Source organism: Chenopodium quinoa, unplaced genomic scaffold (genome assembly GCF_001683475.1).
Source record: "Chenopodium quinoa cultivar QQ74 unplaced genomic scaffold, ASM168347v1, whole genome shotgun sequence".
NCBI lineage: Eukaryota > Viridiplantae > Streptophyta > Magnoliopsida > Caryophyllales > Amaranthaceae > Chenopodium > Chenopodium quinoa.
In genome coordinates this window covers 100,849-116,158 of record NW_018743987.1, presented here as the reverse complement: position 1 = coordinate 116,158, position 15,310 = coordinate 100,849, and the positions used below count along the sequence as shown (strand labels likewise).

Here is a 15,310-nt window from a genome sequence, read left to right as displayed (position 1 = left end):
ATCTTCTTTCATGATAGGAAGCCAGGCTATGTCTTCACAAAATTTGGTTAGTAGAGTTGAATGGGTTGTCTATCTCTGTGTAAAACATGAGAAGCTAATGTCTAAAGTGGCATCATGCTAATGTCTAATCCATGTAATAATCTATACTCTCATGACAGGATTATATACGCACAAGCTAATGTCTCAAGTGGCATCATACTTGACTAATCCATGCAAGCGCAAGATCATGCAGACATAACATACAATGGTCTTAATTCTGATTTTCATATTTAGCTCCCGTAGCTAAGCGAATTTGGGCCACTGTGAAACCACTTCTAATTCTGACACCGCAGTAGCTGACTGTTCTGAGGTAGGTAACACCAAAGGAATTGAATTAGCTATCTGTGGACTGTTTCTGCGTCTATTGGTGCACTGGGAGGAATAACAGCAGCAAGAATGCTTGAATCTTCATTTGTAGGAGGCAGACAAGCTAAATACTTCTCCCTTATGAATAACAAGGTCTACTTTTCTTTGCTGCAGCACTATAGTTTGCATTAGCTATCCCTAAACTGTATAGGCTTGCTATTTTTTTTTAAAAAAGTTTTTTTCCAGGCTTCAGAACACAGGTCACTAAAGATGCATTCCATACCCATATTTTTATGAGAGCAAGTTACCATGACCCAAGAAATATAGCCAACACCTTTGATCCAGATAATTTCAATACCAGTTATTAAAACACCTAAAAAATGAACATAACCAACAGAAACAATGTGCATGGTCAATACTAAAATTTTCCTCACACTATCTACTGAAGCTGGTTTACTATATGCCCTTTTCTTTCAGAATTCAACACACTTATGTCTGTTGAGCCATTCACTGAGTTAATACATTTTGAATATATGAGCGATCTAAACACCAAACCAAGAAATCATTTTGTGTACACCTTTTTGTGCTACCCTTTCACAAAAGACCTCTATTAAATTAGCCATGTCTCTAAATAAAAAAATCCATCCGGATTATTAGCACAAATAACACGGATCAAAGCATTGTTCCTGGCAGCATCTAATAAACCATATCTTGGTTTAGGAAACTTAAGGCAATTAGTTATATGTCTTGCCCAAAAGGGGCTGAATAGGATTTTATACCTTGTGCGGTGTTAGAGGCATAACTAAGAACGGGAAAAATCGTACAAAAGACCAAGGAAATTTCGAAAAAAAAAACTAAACTAAACAAATGATTACCTAATTTCCTAGATAGAGTAGTCTTATAAACACAAACTTTTCTTGCTTAATGTAAATAATAATGGAATTCAAATTAGTAAACCTTATATCTCTAAAGAGCCTTAGCAGCACCACATCCAACCTTAGGAACATTGCATATGACAAAACACAGTATCAAAAACACTAAATAACTTTAGAGCATGACCTCAAGTACGCAACACTTGTCATTAAACTAATTTGAACTCAGTGTATCCAACCAATCAAGTCAAGAACAAAAATATAAAAAATTTTATAACTCGAAATAAAAAAATCTGAATTTTACCAATCACAAAAAAATATTTAAGGCAATACCTTTTAAAAACCTAAGTCAACCAAATCAATGATAGAACCGGAATTTCTTTCCATATCCATAAAAGAACCCAAAAGGAACGGATGCCAAAAAACACAAGAAACTTGTCAGATAACAAGGAAGTGTAAAAAAATAATATTAAATAAATTTAAATTAAATAGGAAAGAATCAACTATGACAATCATCTAGCAACAATAAATATGACGCTATTATTCTTCAGCAATTGATTTGTTCTTACAACACTAAGAAATGGCAAAAGGTCAGATCATTATTATATTAGTTTTAAGAAGCAAATTTGTAGCAAAAATTGAATGTTTAGAATCTTGCCTGGCATAAATGGTCAATAAGTCCTTCATCTTGAATTTCCTGCCCATACACATCCTTGACATGAAAGACTGGTAAATCACAAGTATATCTAGAAGGGCATCATAAACCCTGAAAATTCATTACTAAGTAAATAAGCTGGGTATTTACTCATAATCCATGAACCATCCATCTTTGCTTTAAGCAGAAGCTATAGTCATTATGAAACTAAAATCGGTGAGGGTTTGGATTGTTTTGAAAAGAATCTTATGCCTCGCACAGTCGCACTGGTAACCAGAATATGACCAAAACTGCAAACATTCAGATACATCAAACTGGTAGTCTTGTATAATATAATATCAAAACATGTTCCAAAACACAAAAGGTGATGTTCCTTGACCTACAAACATATTCTTGATCAACAACCAAAATAGCAGAACGACAAATTATTATGCACCCTTTTGGGACAATGGGGCTTATTCCGTATTTCCAATTTAGGATATGCTGAGCTAATTCTGGATACATATGTTATAATCCATTTAAAGATAAACCAAGAATGAAAATATAAGAATATATACCTGTATTATTGTGGCACCCTTGGAAAGTCATAAGTATCAGTGTCAGTGATTTCCTGCAATGAAACCAAAAGCCAAACCACGTGAGAATATCATAAACAATTGTAGATTAAGTAGGAAAGACAAAACCTAAAAATATAACGTTCTTTATACAAAAGATTCCCAGGAAGACAACATAACGCCAACCAATCTATAATTTTATTTTAAAAAATGAATAGGAAAATGATGCTAAGGTTGGCAAGGAATATTACCTCCAATAGAAGTCCATCATGTGTCACTATTGCATTTCCATCTCCAGTAATGTGTGTGCAGAAGTTGCATAGAAATATGCTCATCCCTATCCCTAAATAAAGGAAAAGGAGAAGTGAATTGATTGTTTAAAAAAAAATTCAATGGACATGGTGTTATGCAAAACGAGGAATGTTTTTGTAAATTGATAAGATAAAGCTACCTCAGTAACCAATATTTTTCATTTGGAACGGAATTTAGGCAACGTCCCATTTTCCATATTAAAAGCAAGTACACCTTCGTAAGAACCTAAGCATAATATCCAAAATCAGAAAGATTTGCCACAAAAAAGAGGAATAAAAGGCTATTAAATGTTGTGGCCACAAGATAAATATAACAAAAAGGAGATGATGATCGTTTAATTTGTTCAATCACAAATTGCAAAGTGATAGCACACATTAAACTTGACAACATGTTAGAAGGATATTTCAATAAATTACAGGTTTTTATTCATTTAGCTGCAAGCTCATAGTCTCAACAAGAGCACTCTTATCTATTCAAGCTTATCATCCAGAAGGATAATTCTCCAGGAAAGTATGTTATATTTTTGCTGAAGTCAATTCCATTGAGCCATACTTAATATTGAAACTAAAATCAGCATAAAAGAAATTATTTTGACAGTATCTTGCCTGCATCATCCATTATAAGGTCCAATGCAAAGTATTCCGCAGAAACTGAGTATTATGCCTCATATCTTGTTCATAAAGAGTGCGCAGCAAATCGTGGCTGATATGATCAGAGGCACATGCACATCTATATGGTGGCCGTTCTGTAGTAAGATGACAAACAATATAGAAAGTATTAGATATCAAGGTCGTTAATTCAGAGTAGAACTTTAAACTTTACCTACATTGTTCACTTGTAAAGCAGATGCCTCACCTGAAGGTTGTGCTGCCTGCATAAAATAGGATGCACCTGTTAATAATATCAAATCTTGTATTAATTTTAGAAGAATGCATAAAGCAAGATCATAACCTACCTGTACAGATTTACTTGAACGAATCTCTATGCATTTTCCTGACGTTCTAGGAAGATAACTAATTATGTGCACTGCTGTGTATCATTTTCAATAATACCTGCTAGCTGTAAAAGATCATAAGACACTACATTTTTAACAGCATTTGCAGAACTCTAGTATGTAGCTTTTGTTGTAAAAACACACACATCTTTTGCTTTCTTAGCTCGTGATAATGCAAGGTAAAGTTGTCCATGTGAAAAGCATGGTCGTGGAAGATAAATGGATACTTGGCTAAGAGTTTGCCCTTGAGACTTGTTGATTGTCATTGCAAAGCTCAACTTGATAGGGAATTGTTTCCTTTCAAACTGAAATGGATAGTTGACAGAGTTAGAAGGCCTTAGGTTGACTCTATGTATGAATACCTCTTCTCCTTTATAATGGCGAACTGCTATAATACCCTGAATGACATTTGGAAAAAATTTCTTGCAAATCAGCCTTGTGCCATTGCATAAACCTGAAGAAGGAAGCAAATTTCTTAACAGTATAACAGGACAATTTTCCTTCAAGATAAGCTCGTGAGGACTCATTCCACCGGGGCATAGTTTGTTGATAAATTCTGTAGGATATATACTACATGTATCATTCAGTATGGCATCAAAAATCTTGTATGTAATAGCCTGTCCAGGGAACTTATCAATCATAAATGTGTTAATATAATCCACGTCTTCATTCATGGGTGTCAAAATTGCTTTTTTGGTGAAAACCTGACTATAAAATTGACCTTCTACAATTTCTGGAAATGTTGGTTCTGTAAGAGTAGATACTAAATCTGTTAAGTTGTTGGTGCAGTGAACAATCTTTTCTAGTAACTCAATAAAGGCATTTTCTGTTTCTTGTAATTTGCCGTTGCCCAAATCAAGTAGAAAACCAGAATATACAGGATCTTCTCTTGCTTTAATGTTTTTTGTCAGCCTAAATTTGATAAACTTTGGCCATAGCTAAGAAGTAACAATGCTTGTTTCTACTGCTTCCTTCATAGTTTTATGAGGCACTACTGGTAAAACCTGCCTGAAATCCCCTCCAAAAACAATAACCTTGCCTCCAAATGTTATCTTATTCCCACATATATCTTGTAGCAAAAGATCTAAAGATTCAAGATTTTTCTTTTTAGCCATTGAAGCCTCATCCCATATTATCAATGTAGTTTCCCTTAACAGTGCCGCTAAACTACCTTGTTTCGGAACATCACACGCTAAAGAAGCCTCACTATCTATTGGAATTTAAAGCGTGAATGAGCAGTTCTATCGGAAGGGATGTTTGCTGCGGCAATTCCTGATGTAGCCGTTGGTAAAACGATTTTGTTCATTAACCGTATTTCTGCATACAAAGCATTGTAAAGAAAAATTTTCCCTATGCCACCAGGACCATCAATAAAAAAAAGCTCCGCCCTTTTGCTGCATAACATGTTCCATTATACGCACAAAAGCAGCATTCTGTGCAGAATTCAACTTAGAACGACAACTTAAGCATTCATCTGGGATTGGTGCATCAAGGGAATCTAGAATGTCTTTTGTACGCCTAAAATCATCATCAACTTGGGAATTTAAATGTTCTAACCCAAAGAAAGCAAGAGATTTCCCCATTGATTCAAGGTGTTGCTCAACTTCTCTGACAGTAAGCTGCTGTACTTTGTCCAAGCGATCTGGAAATCTGTGAGAAAAGTCTTCAGCAAGAAAAGGATAATATTTAACCCATAGAGCACAAGGATCACTTGGTTGACAAAACATAAGAACTGTTTCAAATAAACAACGTAAGGCAGCGGGCATGTGAGTCTCACAAGCTTCAAACAATGTTAAACCAGCTGCATCATCATCTTCTATAAGTCCAAGCTTTAGAGCAGCTTCCTGAAAAGTTGGATAAACACAGCCATTGACAGTGCGCAAATCTTCAAATGACGTAGGACTTCTCACATTTAGAAATAAAAGCCTAAGGAAAAAACGTTCACCCTCTGCAGGAAAAACGAATGCTAATCTCCCAACTGAAATCCTGTTCTAAACCCTTTGATTCCATTCTTTAGCATTCTGATCCCATGTGTAATGCTCACAAAATTCACCATACAAGTATCCTAACCCACCTTCAGAAGCAGCATTCATTGAAAAAAACTCAGTCAACTGAGTCCTTGACCGTTTAGAATTCGAAACAATAGAACGTAGCCTTTCATGAGGGCGAACGTGAATAGTTTGCATATTAGGTAAATGAACTTGTAAAGGTAGAACCGGAGGATACATTTTAAACAGATCATAACTGAATATTCTCCATGCAGCTTCGCAAGGGGATACCCATCTCCCTGATTGGTATTGTTTGATTTCATCTACAACCTCACTATTAGAAGACACTACATTGTATGAAATTCTATCATGAACCTTATACACATACTTATATAGGTACTTTACTGCTTTAATTGTCGAACATACTTCAACATTCAAATGACAATCAAATAGCAAAGAAAGATATGGATTATAAGGAATAACCCACTGATTATCTAGCTCTGCATTCCTTATAGGTACCTTTTCCCCAGTTTCTCTCCTACGATATATAGGATAACCATCTTTACTATTAGTAGTCTCATTGCAAAAAAATTTTGGATACTTATTTTTGCAACTTTGTTTTAGGCCATTTGTTCGCATACATGGACATTCTGGATTCAATAAACCACAAGGGCCATGCATCATATGCGCTAACTCAATTCTTCTTAGATTTACATTAGTTTTAGGAGGTATTTTAGCACAAACAAACCGATCATAGTCACCCGGACATTTCATTTTGTATTCAGGTTTTAGAATAATTAAAAAATGAGCATGTGGTAAATCTCTTTTCTGAAACTCAACTGCATATACCATGGCAGCAACTTCTCAAAAAATACCTTTTTTTTCCATGATTTCTTTTTTCAGGGCAAGTAATTTTGCTCTAAAATTAAAATTCTAGCAACTAAATCAGGTCTGTCTTGTGGTGTCTCACCAGAAGCTAGCTCGGCTTTTATCTCCGGCCAATTAACATTACATGTAACTGTCACAAAAAAATCTAGCTTACCAAATCTTTGTACTAAAGCCATAGCATTTAAGTACCGCTTCTTCATATCTCGAGGACCCCCAATATAAGTCGTAGGTAGAACCACTCTACGACCAACATTATACGCAACAGTTTCTCCAGAATCAAGTGAATCCAAAATTACTTTATATAGATCAGCCCTAATTGTTTCCTGATTGTTTCGAAAATAATCAAGTCTCGTATTTTCAATCTTCACATACATATCGACTATGTATTGCTGAAAACATCGACCTGCTCGCAGTAACATGTTGTTAGGGCGAATTTGCAACTTATAAGCATAATATTCTCTAGGAGAAATAAACTTGTCTGCTTTCTTTCTCTTTGCACCTGTATAAGAAAAAACATAACTATGTCACAGCTGCAAAGAATCTATGGTACATGGAAAAAACAGGTAATAAGACATATAGGGTCTGAAAAGTGTACGTGTTTCTTCTTGATTCAAAAAGTCTTCAGCCGTATGAATAGCACAGGACATTATAGGATCTGGAATTGAATCTGCTGCTCGCCTGCTTTTGTGAGACACTTTTTTAAGACCTTGGGTCCAGCCACATTCTCCTCGAGGAAATAACAATCGGTACTGAAGTGGGTCATATCAACCATAATTATGATAGATTCTGTAAGATTTATTAGATCTTCCAGTTACCATTATATGAGGGCCTGAGCTTTGGCTAGATGAAGCATTCTCTGGCCATATTACAGTAACATCATCAACAGCAAGAGCATTATAAACACGCTGATCTAGTATTGGGTTTTTATTAAGAACAATTTTTGTGCCCGCATTAATTGCTCTTTCTCTTAGAGACCGAAAAAACACAGCATATGGATTTTGTTGTGATACATACATAAGGATGTTTATCACGTCTTCGATCTCTTACTTCTGGAAAAAAACCCAACCTCTTTTTTGCTTCACGTTGTCCATCATAGAAGTATAGCTGCAGGTATTTAGGACTATCATCAGTCGGAAATAAATTTGGAACATAGTGATACATTTGTCCATGCAATTTGAACACAGAAATGCCTTTGTAGCTGTGTGCATCAAAAAGACCCCCAAGAGAACTGTATGCAAATAGATTGTTGTATAATCTAGCATATGTTCGAAAGTGGACAGCAATTTCGTCCTTAGAAGTGAATAAGTACACAAGTTCCGGAGGGTACTCATTTGAAGCTATTTCAATATCTCCATTCCCACAGTAGAAGTGCAGGGGCTCAGACATAAATGTTTTTGCACCGCATTTAGGACAGTGACTAGGCGGCAAAAGTCTGAAAGGCGCTGTCGGTAGCTCATGATCTGTAGCTGCACCAAGAAGATCTGGAAACCCCAAAGAAGGCGCATAAACATATAAGCTAATTGCCGCCTATGATAACTGTCATTTCTAAAACGTATATCGTTTTTATAACCACTTACTTTCTGCATGACGCTGTGTAGTAGCTTTTTTACAAGAGCTAGACATTCTTGACTCCAATTCACTGCGTGGAACACATGTTTGTTAGATTGCCATTCATATCAGTGGTAATAAGCTTAAATTCTGAGTCTTGTACCTATTCACACGTGACTGAGCCAACCCTTAAGGGCAACAGACCTTTCTAGTGACTCGTGACTGCCTTGAACCAACACCGTGACACTGACTACTAACAAACAAGGCATTGATTTAGTATGGTTTCACATGTGATTCTAAGGATGCAAATCAATTCCAAGCAGCAAGAAACTCTGGCAAAAATAATTGTAAAGATGTACAATTAAATAGGACAGACATCTAATCAATACCCAGAAGCTAGTAAAAGTAACAATACATATAGGAACAGTCTTAAAAGTTGTCACATTGTACCCATTTTCATGTGTTGTAGCTAGTTCCTGTATACACTTGCGTTTTTTTGTTGTCCGAATTTGACAAAATTGAACATCTTGATACTGGTTATCTGGTGTTGATGGGGTGCATTGAAGATACTTTCAGTTTCATTCTAAACAAGACAGTGGTTTTATTAACTAATATAAGGTTACCAAATATACGTACCTAGCAAATGCTGATTGGGACGACCTTTGTGTGGCCTGATTCAACCTACTACAACTCTTGCGGGATAGCTGAGGTAGACCATAACGACAATCTATCATATAGCAGATAAAAGTAGCCCTAGGTCATAAAAGACAGGATGCAAAATGCATTAAGCTATGTATGATTCAAATTCAGATAGTACCCATTGTAACAACTCAAGGAAAAACCTGCTCTAATTGGATTGCCTGTTATGGTTGGATTACAATCAAATCTCCCAAAGCCTGCCTTAACTTAGATATATAGAAACTGTAAAAACAAAAACAAAAAACCATAGTAAAATAATGAACACGGTACACTATTTCAAGGCAAAAGAAAATACTAAATATAAAGATACTTAACTAATACAATACAAAAAGTATGCATAATATAGAACTATGTAAATAAAACTCATGCTATTTAACATACTCAAAATAGAAGATTCATTTCATCAAAAGGAATACATAAATAGGGTATACACCATCTAGGACTTGTCTTTGAGACATCAACAACCAATAGGCAAAAGCTGGATGCTAAGCTTACTACTACATAAAACAACCCTAATAACCAAGTACAAGTCATTAAACCCCTGGACCCAAAATAAAGATAGTGTAATAACACATAGCTAATCCACCTTAGCGCGCTTAAAAACAGTTTCTAAATATGATAGACCAATGACAAGGCGTGCAGAAGTTTCTGCTTCTACAACATTCATAGGGCATTCTTGCACAACAACTCTACGATTAAATGAGCGATTTGGTGGAAGAGCGAGAACCGGAATTTGTGATTCTTCAGCAGTTGGTGTAACACAGCAGTCAGTGTCAGTCCTTGAGGCATTAACAGAATCAGATTGTTTAGAACTCCTTTCTAAACATTCAATATGGCCTTTCAGAATCAGAAACTTTTCTCTTATCAAGGAACATTCTGCACCCATGTTTGCTTCACTACCATAGTTAGCATAAACTATTTCCAGATTAAACTGAGAAGCGATGAAAAAAGATGCTTTCTTTGCAACTTTTTGCTCAACTACAGTTGCTTCAGCACATGGGTCACTGAAAATGCATTCCATGCCAATGTTATTATGAGGACAGGTTACCATTAACCGCGGAATATAACCGTGTCCTTCTACCCTAGTAGTTTCTATGGCAGTTGCAGTAACACCAGTTTTTCTCACCAAAACGCCCAAAAACTGTGCAAAATCCATTGTAACATGGACATCATGGAATGATACATCCTCTCTTGAACTGCATTCTGCTCGTGTGCGATTCAAGTCTTCTCTATCTTGAACTAACTCAGCACATCTATTCTTATATAGCTTTACACACAAACGGTACATCTTAAGTCGTTCATGCGTGAAATCAGATACTCGGACATTAAACCGACAAATCAATCTCTTCACAGCCTTGTGAGCCGCTTTCTCCCGAGATTCTTCGACTGAAGTGGCATCTCCACCATAGAAAAGGAACTTTGCAAGGGAATTTGGTCGGTTAATCAGCACAAAAACATTATTCTTAGAAGTATCTATGAATCCATAAACTGGAGGTGGAAACTGCAGCCAAGCAACAACCTTTTCCAAAAGAGGCTGAAAAGGAACACAGACTTTGTTTGATCGTCTAGCCATAACCTGTAATGGCAAAACCGATATTCAAGGAAAAAAATATTCAGACCAGGGAAGGTGCTTCTCTTCCAAACAACACCTCTACATCTAATCTATAGGAACTTCCACAGCAATTAGAAGATTAAGCTTCAGCTGAGGCTGAACAAATACTTTCAATATAAACAAGTAAAAAAATAGGATAATTTATTGGCTTCATGCTTACACAAAATGTCAATGCACATAGGAAACAAGAAACTTGCAAGGAACAGGACATCGTAAGCTGTAAGCAGCAGCACACCAACATCTTTAAAGCATGATAAGGAGAACATGACACACATAGTGTATAAACAAGGTCAAAGGAATTACCTCAACAAGCACTGTACATTCAACACAATAAACTGGACTCGAGTAGAAACAGAACGCAAAATACTATCAGCAAACCTGTAATACAGAAGGTGGCTGAATGTAAGACATGTAAAATAAACTAACACTGTATAATTTTGTTTCCAACTCTCAAAAAACCCAAATGGTCTAGAAGACAAAACCTTCCAATGGCATCAGATTTTTCTAACCTATAATGTACGGTTCTAATCACCGCAACAAAATTCACAAAGGCACAATAACACACAACAACGCAACCAAAAGTATCTACACGGATGTTCGATTTGTCAGGAAATCAAAATAATGGTGTGAATTAATTGTGCAATGTTCAACTTGTCATGAAATCCAAATAACTAAATTGCGATATGAAGCAGTGATTAATTCAATGTTCGATTTGTTAATGTTGTCCAAAATACATACATGGAGGCAGGATGTACACTGAGTAATTTAATGTCATTGGAACCAAAGTAACATAACTAAAATGAATACCTTTGTTAGCCCAACTCAAATAATTATTGTCATTGGGCATGAAGGTCTTGGTATGTCTAATAAAAACCTAGCACCATCTCTCTCTATATATAGACAACTACACCCACAAAGGTAACCCTAAAAGATTTACTGTGACAAAGGAATAAGTACAACAAAGTAGCCTCCAAGTCTTTTCTTACTACTAAAGGACACTGGAGTAATGCCCAAGGCTTTGACTTGCCTTTTTTCTCTTCAAAGTTAAGGCATTGTACAAAGCCTTGGGGACTACTCCAATGTACAAAGTAAACTATAGTTAAGTAAACAAACTAATCTCCCTCAAAAAAGAAAAATAAAAAAATTGCAAATTAATCTTTACCTAAATTAATAACCCTTCAAAAAAAGAAAAAGAAATACAAATTAATCACATTTTTGTTTTTTTTTTTAAAAAAATACTCTTTTTCAGACAAACAGTCAGCCACGGAAAGGATTGAGACCACAAATACAAAGAGGGGTATGGTTACTATTGTGGGTCTGACGAAGGGTAGGGTGATGCAAAAAGGGGAAAACGATAAACAAATTAGTTTGTACTTCATCAGTAAGACACACAAATCTAATCTATTCTAATCTAAAGAACATCCAAAACTAATTGTACTCCTAACCTATTAATCAGAAAGAGAACAACGAACTAGACCTGCAATAGTGCAATGCAATACAATACAACAAACCAAGCAAACTAATTCTACTCCTAAGAAACTAACAACACCAAATAATCCCAAATAGCAAATCCCAAACTGGTCTAATTAATTAAGCTGCTCTTTGCCTTAAATCAATTTTTTTTTTTTTAAAAAAAAACCAACACCCAGTTATATAATCCAAAATACGAAATCCCAAGCTACTAATGGAAATCACAAATACAAAGAAAGAATTGAACCATACCAACCATTTTCAGACATAGAGTCAGCCAAAGGAAATTTCCTTCCAAACACCTCATCAGCCGCCAAAAGACAAGACCCCAAACCAAACCTCATCAGCCAATGAAGGTCTAACTGTTCATTATAGGAGGTCATTTGAAGTGTGGTTGAGATTTGAGGATTTGTTGGTGCCGATTTGGGCATTTACTTCGAATAGTAGAACATTTGTACAGAGCTCTACACATGGCACACCAAATTCAATTCAATGGAAAGGAAAACCATTAATGTTGGGGGTTCTGCTTTACACGTGGCACACAAAATTTCAATCAAACCCCAAGAAGGGCAAATTCGGGAATTCATTAATTTTGGGGGTGGTAATGTAATATCCCCATAAGTCACTGTTACTAAGAACAGTAGATGCATTTCCCACTTTTATAATAGTTAAGGATTTATTAAGAAAGAATTAAAAAAAAACCATTAGTATAATAAAGTTGTTGCCGCCAAAAAACAAGAACTATCACTCCTTATTCCTTTATTGAAAATATGTTCGGCGGTTCAGTACATACTCTTCTCTTTACTTCTCTTCATAAAAAATATCAAATTTACCCTAATAACATTGCTATTTCGTGCGCTGAATCTCTATTATTGTGCAGTTTACGTGCTCCACTGATCATCAATTAAAGGTTTGTTTTCTAATTCATAAGATGAATTTTGCTTTTGATATATTAGGTTTTTACTCGTGCTTTTGATTAGTGAATTTGTGGTGCTAGAATTCTATTTTGTCGAGATTGGGTTCAATTATGTGTGCTTGATTAAGGCTTATTTGGATCCTGTTCTGAAATTTCAATCGAGCTACTTTAGTTTTTCTTGGTAACGAATGGCAGAATCATGTGTGGTTGGTTTTTTGCGCAATTGGACTAACCTGTTTTCGTGAAATTTGGTTAATGATTATGCAAATTATGGAATTGTGTTCCTTCTCGTGAAATAGAAATTATTTTTCTGCAATTTTCCCAATTTTATTTGGGAATTTGGGAATATATTTTGATTTTTGTCAACAATAACCAAACCCTTAACAATCTAAATATCGGCCCTGCTGCTAATTCTTTTGTAAATACGAATTTGTTGGATGAAATTTTGTAATTGGTCTGCGAATTAGGGTGGGTATTTCATTGCTAAATTTGTTGTGTGTGACTGATAAGTTATGCTGATAATCTTTGTATGCAAAGCTATAAATCATACGATTTGTAATTTGTGTTCATGGTCCGTTGCTTTAGTTTTCTATGTAATTGTATATGAATTCGACTTGAATTTTCTCATAATTAATGGTCCTACACCATAGATATAAGTGTGAGGTTGTAAATGAAATGTCCACCTTTGATTGTAGTGCTTCACATATTCAAATTATATCACTAGCAAAACAAACGGGGCATCAGTTTAAATATGTGTTTCTCAGATAATAATTTATCATATCAAGTGATTTTAGCGTGCCCATGTTACCAAATTCTCCATTGGAGATTTTTTTTTTAGAGTGAGAAAGAGAGATCAACAAAAAATGAGGTGTAAGTACGTAGTATAATAGTTATTGGAACATATATATTTCTCATGATTTTTATTTAAAAGAGTAGACCTATATAGAAACATGTTGAAACTAAAAAATGTAACTAGAAAAGACACTGTCAACTCCTTACTAGCATACCATGTTTTAAAGATATTCCAGCTGTACCACTTGACAAAAACTGACTTAAGACCCTATATAATATTTTTAGATTATTTTTCTAATATTTTTCCTTAACACTAGATATCCTATTCTCATATTTATGATGCTTCATATTCTGATATATGTAGTTTCCGTTGTTCTGAAATTTTGTTCCCTGAGTTGGTAAAATATATTGAGTTGTACCTATCATAGTTTTGTTCTACTTGTTTCACTATAAGCATATGCAAATCGTGGATATCATACACAGATGCATTAAGTTTCATTTTTTTTGTTCCTATTAAGTTTCTTTTTTGGTTTTCTCTCTATTTATGTTGTCCTACCTAATGAATATTGAACACTTCTTTTTCCATTGTTTCAAAAATAAAGAAAAAGGATTGTGTATACACTATATGGCTTAACTGTTGCACCTTTTCTTGCTTATCTTTCTTTTGTCTTCTAAGTAATTGCCTAAATAACTAAGTAACGTATATAACGAGAATAAATTACAAATATAAGAAGACTATATTACATATGTGTGTATGATTAACAATGTTGTTTAATAGTTAGGATCATGGATAAATTGAATCGAAAATGGATGTATGAGAGATTAGAAGGTCGACTACTAAGAAAAGAGTTCACAATTGGCGTGCGAGGGTTTATTGAGTTTGCTAAACAACACCGTGATTTTCAAGAATCTTCAAAGATAAAATGCCCTTGTTCAAAGTGTAAAAATGTTCTTTTTTTAGATGTTGAAAGTGTAAGAGAGCATTTGTATAAAAAAGGATTTCTTGATGACTACTATGAATGGGTTTGTCATGGAGAGGATTTTGATTCTTTAAAAGCATCAGATGAGCCATCGAATCCTTATGTTGACATGATTATTGATGCATTTGGTCAAGTTGATGGTGATCCAATGCATGAAGATATTCGGATGTTGAAGAAGAACCTAATCCTCAAGTGAAGAAGTTTTTTGAGATGTTAGTGGCCGCACAAAAACCATTGTATGAAGGAAGTCGATTATCTGTTTTAGAGATAGCTTCAAGGATTACGAGCTTGAAGTGTGAATACAACTTGCCCCATAGATGTGTTGATAGTATTTCATCGCTCATTAGTGAAGTAATTCCTGATGAGAATTCAATGTCCAAGACATACTATGACACTAAAAAGGTGGTAAAGGGCCTTGAACTTCCTCATGAGAAGATACATGCATGCCCTAAAGGATGCATGTTATTTTGGAAGGATAAAGCTCACCTTGAAAAGTGTTCGAAATTTCGGGGGGGGGGGGGGGGGCGTTATAAGAAGACTTCTCGTGGAAAATGTGTGCCGGCCAAAGTGTTATTCTACTTTCCGATCGCGCCAAGGTTACAAAGGCTCTATGAGACCAAATACCTTGCTCATGAATTGCAGTGGCATTCATAAAGTCCTAGGGTAAGTGGAACACTCGCCCATC

The 15,310-nt window shown here is 35.3% G+C and overlaps 2 protein-coding genes across 10 annotated transcripts; both read right to left on the bottom strand.

Moving 5' to 3' along the window:
* Nucleotides 1-282: 282 nt before the first annotated feature.
* LOC110690153 lies at nucleotides 283-6,494 on the bottom strand. The gene is made up of 10 exons (XM_021866982.1): nucleotides 5,807-6,494; nucleotides 5,150-5,680; nucleotides 4,741-4,942; nucleotides 3,879-4,644; nucleotides 3,791-3,797; nucleotides 3,561-3,629; nucleotides 3,402-3,483; nucleotides 2,430-2,482; nucleotides 654-718; nucleotides 283-411 (listed from the first exon to the last, which is right to left on the bottom strand). The coding sequence occupies exons 1-10, from the start codon at nucleotides 6,492-6,494 to the stop codon at nucleotides 283-285; spliced, it is 2,592 nt and encodes an 863-aa protein (XP_021722674.1).
* Nucleotides 6,495-6,498: 4 nt separating this feature from the next.
* LOC110690103 lies at nucleotides 6,499-13,329 on the bottom strand. Of its 9 annotated transcripts, none has more exons than XR_002505008.1 (8): nucleotides 12,190-13,329; nucleotides 10,771-10,845; nucleotides 8,793-9,077; nucleotides 8,607-8,697; nucleotides 8,320-8,409; nucleotides 8,186-8,247; nucleotides 7,204-8,089; nucleotides 6,499-7,107 (listed from the first exon to the last, which is right to left on the bottom strand). XR_002505008.1 is itself a non-coding variant. In XM_021866926.1 (3 exons), the coding sequence occupies exon 3, from the start codon at nucleotides 10,426-10,428 to the stop codon at nucleotides 9,433-9,435; it is 996 nt and encodes a 331-aa protein (XP_021722618.1). In that variant the 5' UTR covers nucleotides 10,429-10,431; nucleotides 10,771-10,845; nucleotides 12,190-13,329; the 3' UTR covers nucleotides 9,089-9,432. The 9 variants fall into 9 exon arrangements, 5 of the variants coding, with proteins under 5 accessions (XP_021722621.1, XP_021722617.1, XP_021722620.1 ...); XR_002505009.1 differs by having other exon boundaries at nucleotides 8,320-8,697; nucleotides 8,793-8,883; nucleotides 8,999-9,077; XR_002505007.1 differs by having other exon boundaries at nucleotides 8,320-8,697.
* Nucleotides 13,330-15,310: the final 1,981 nt, after the last annotated feature.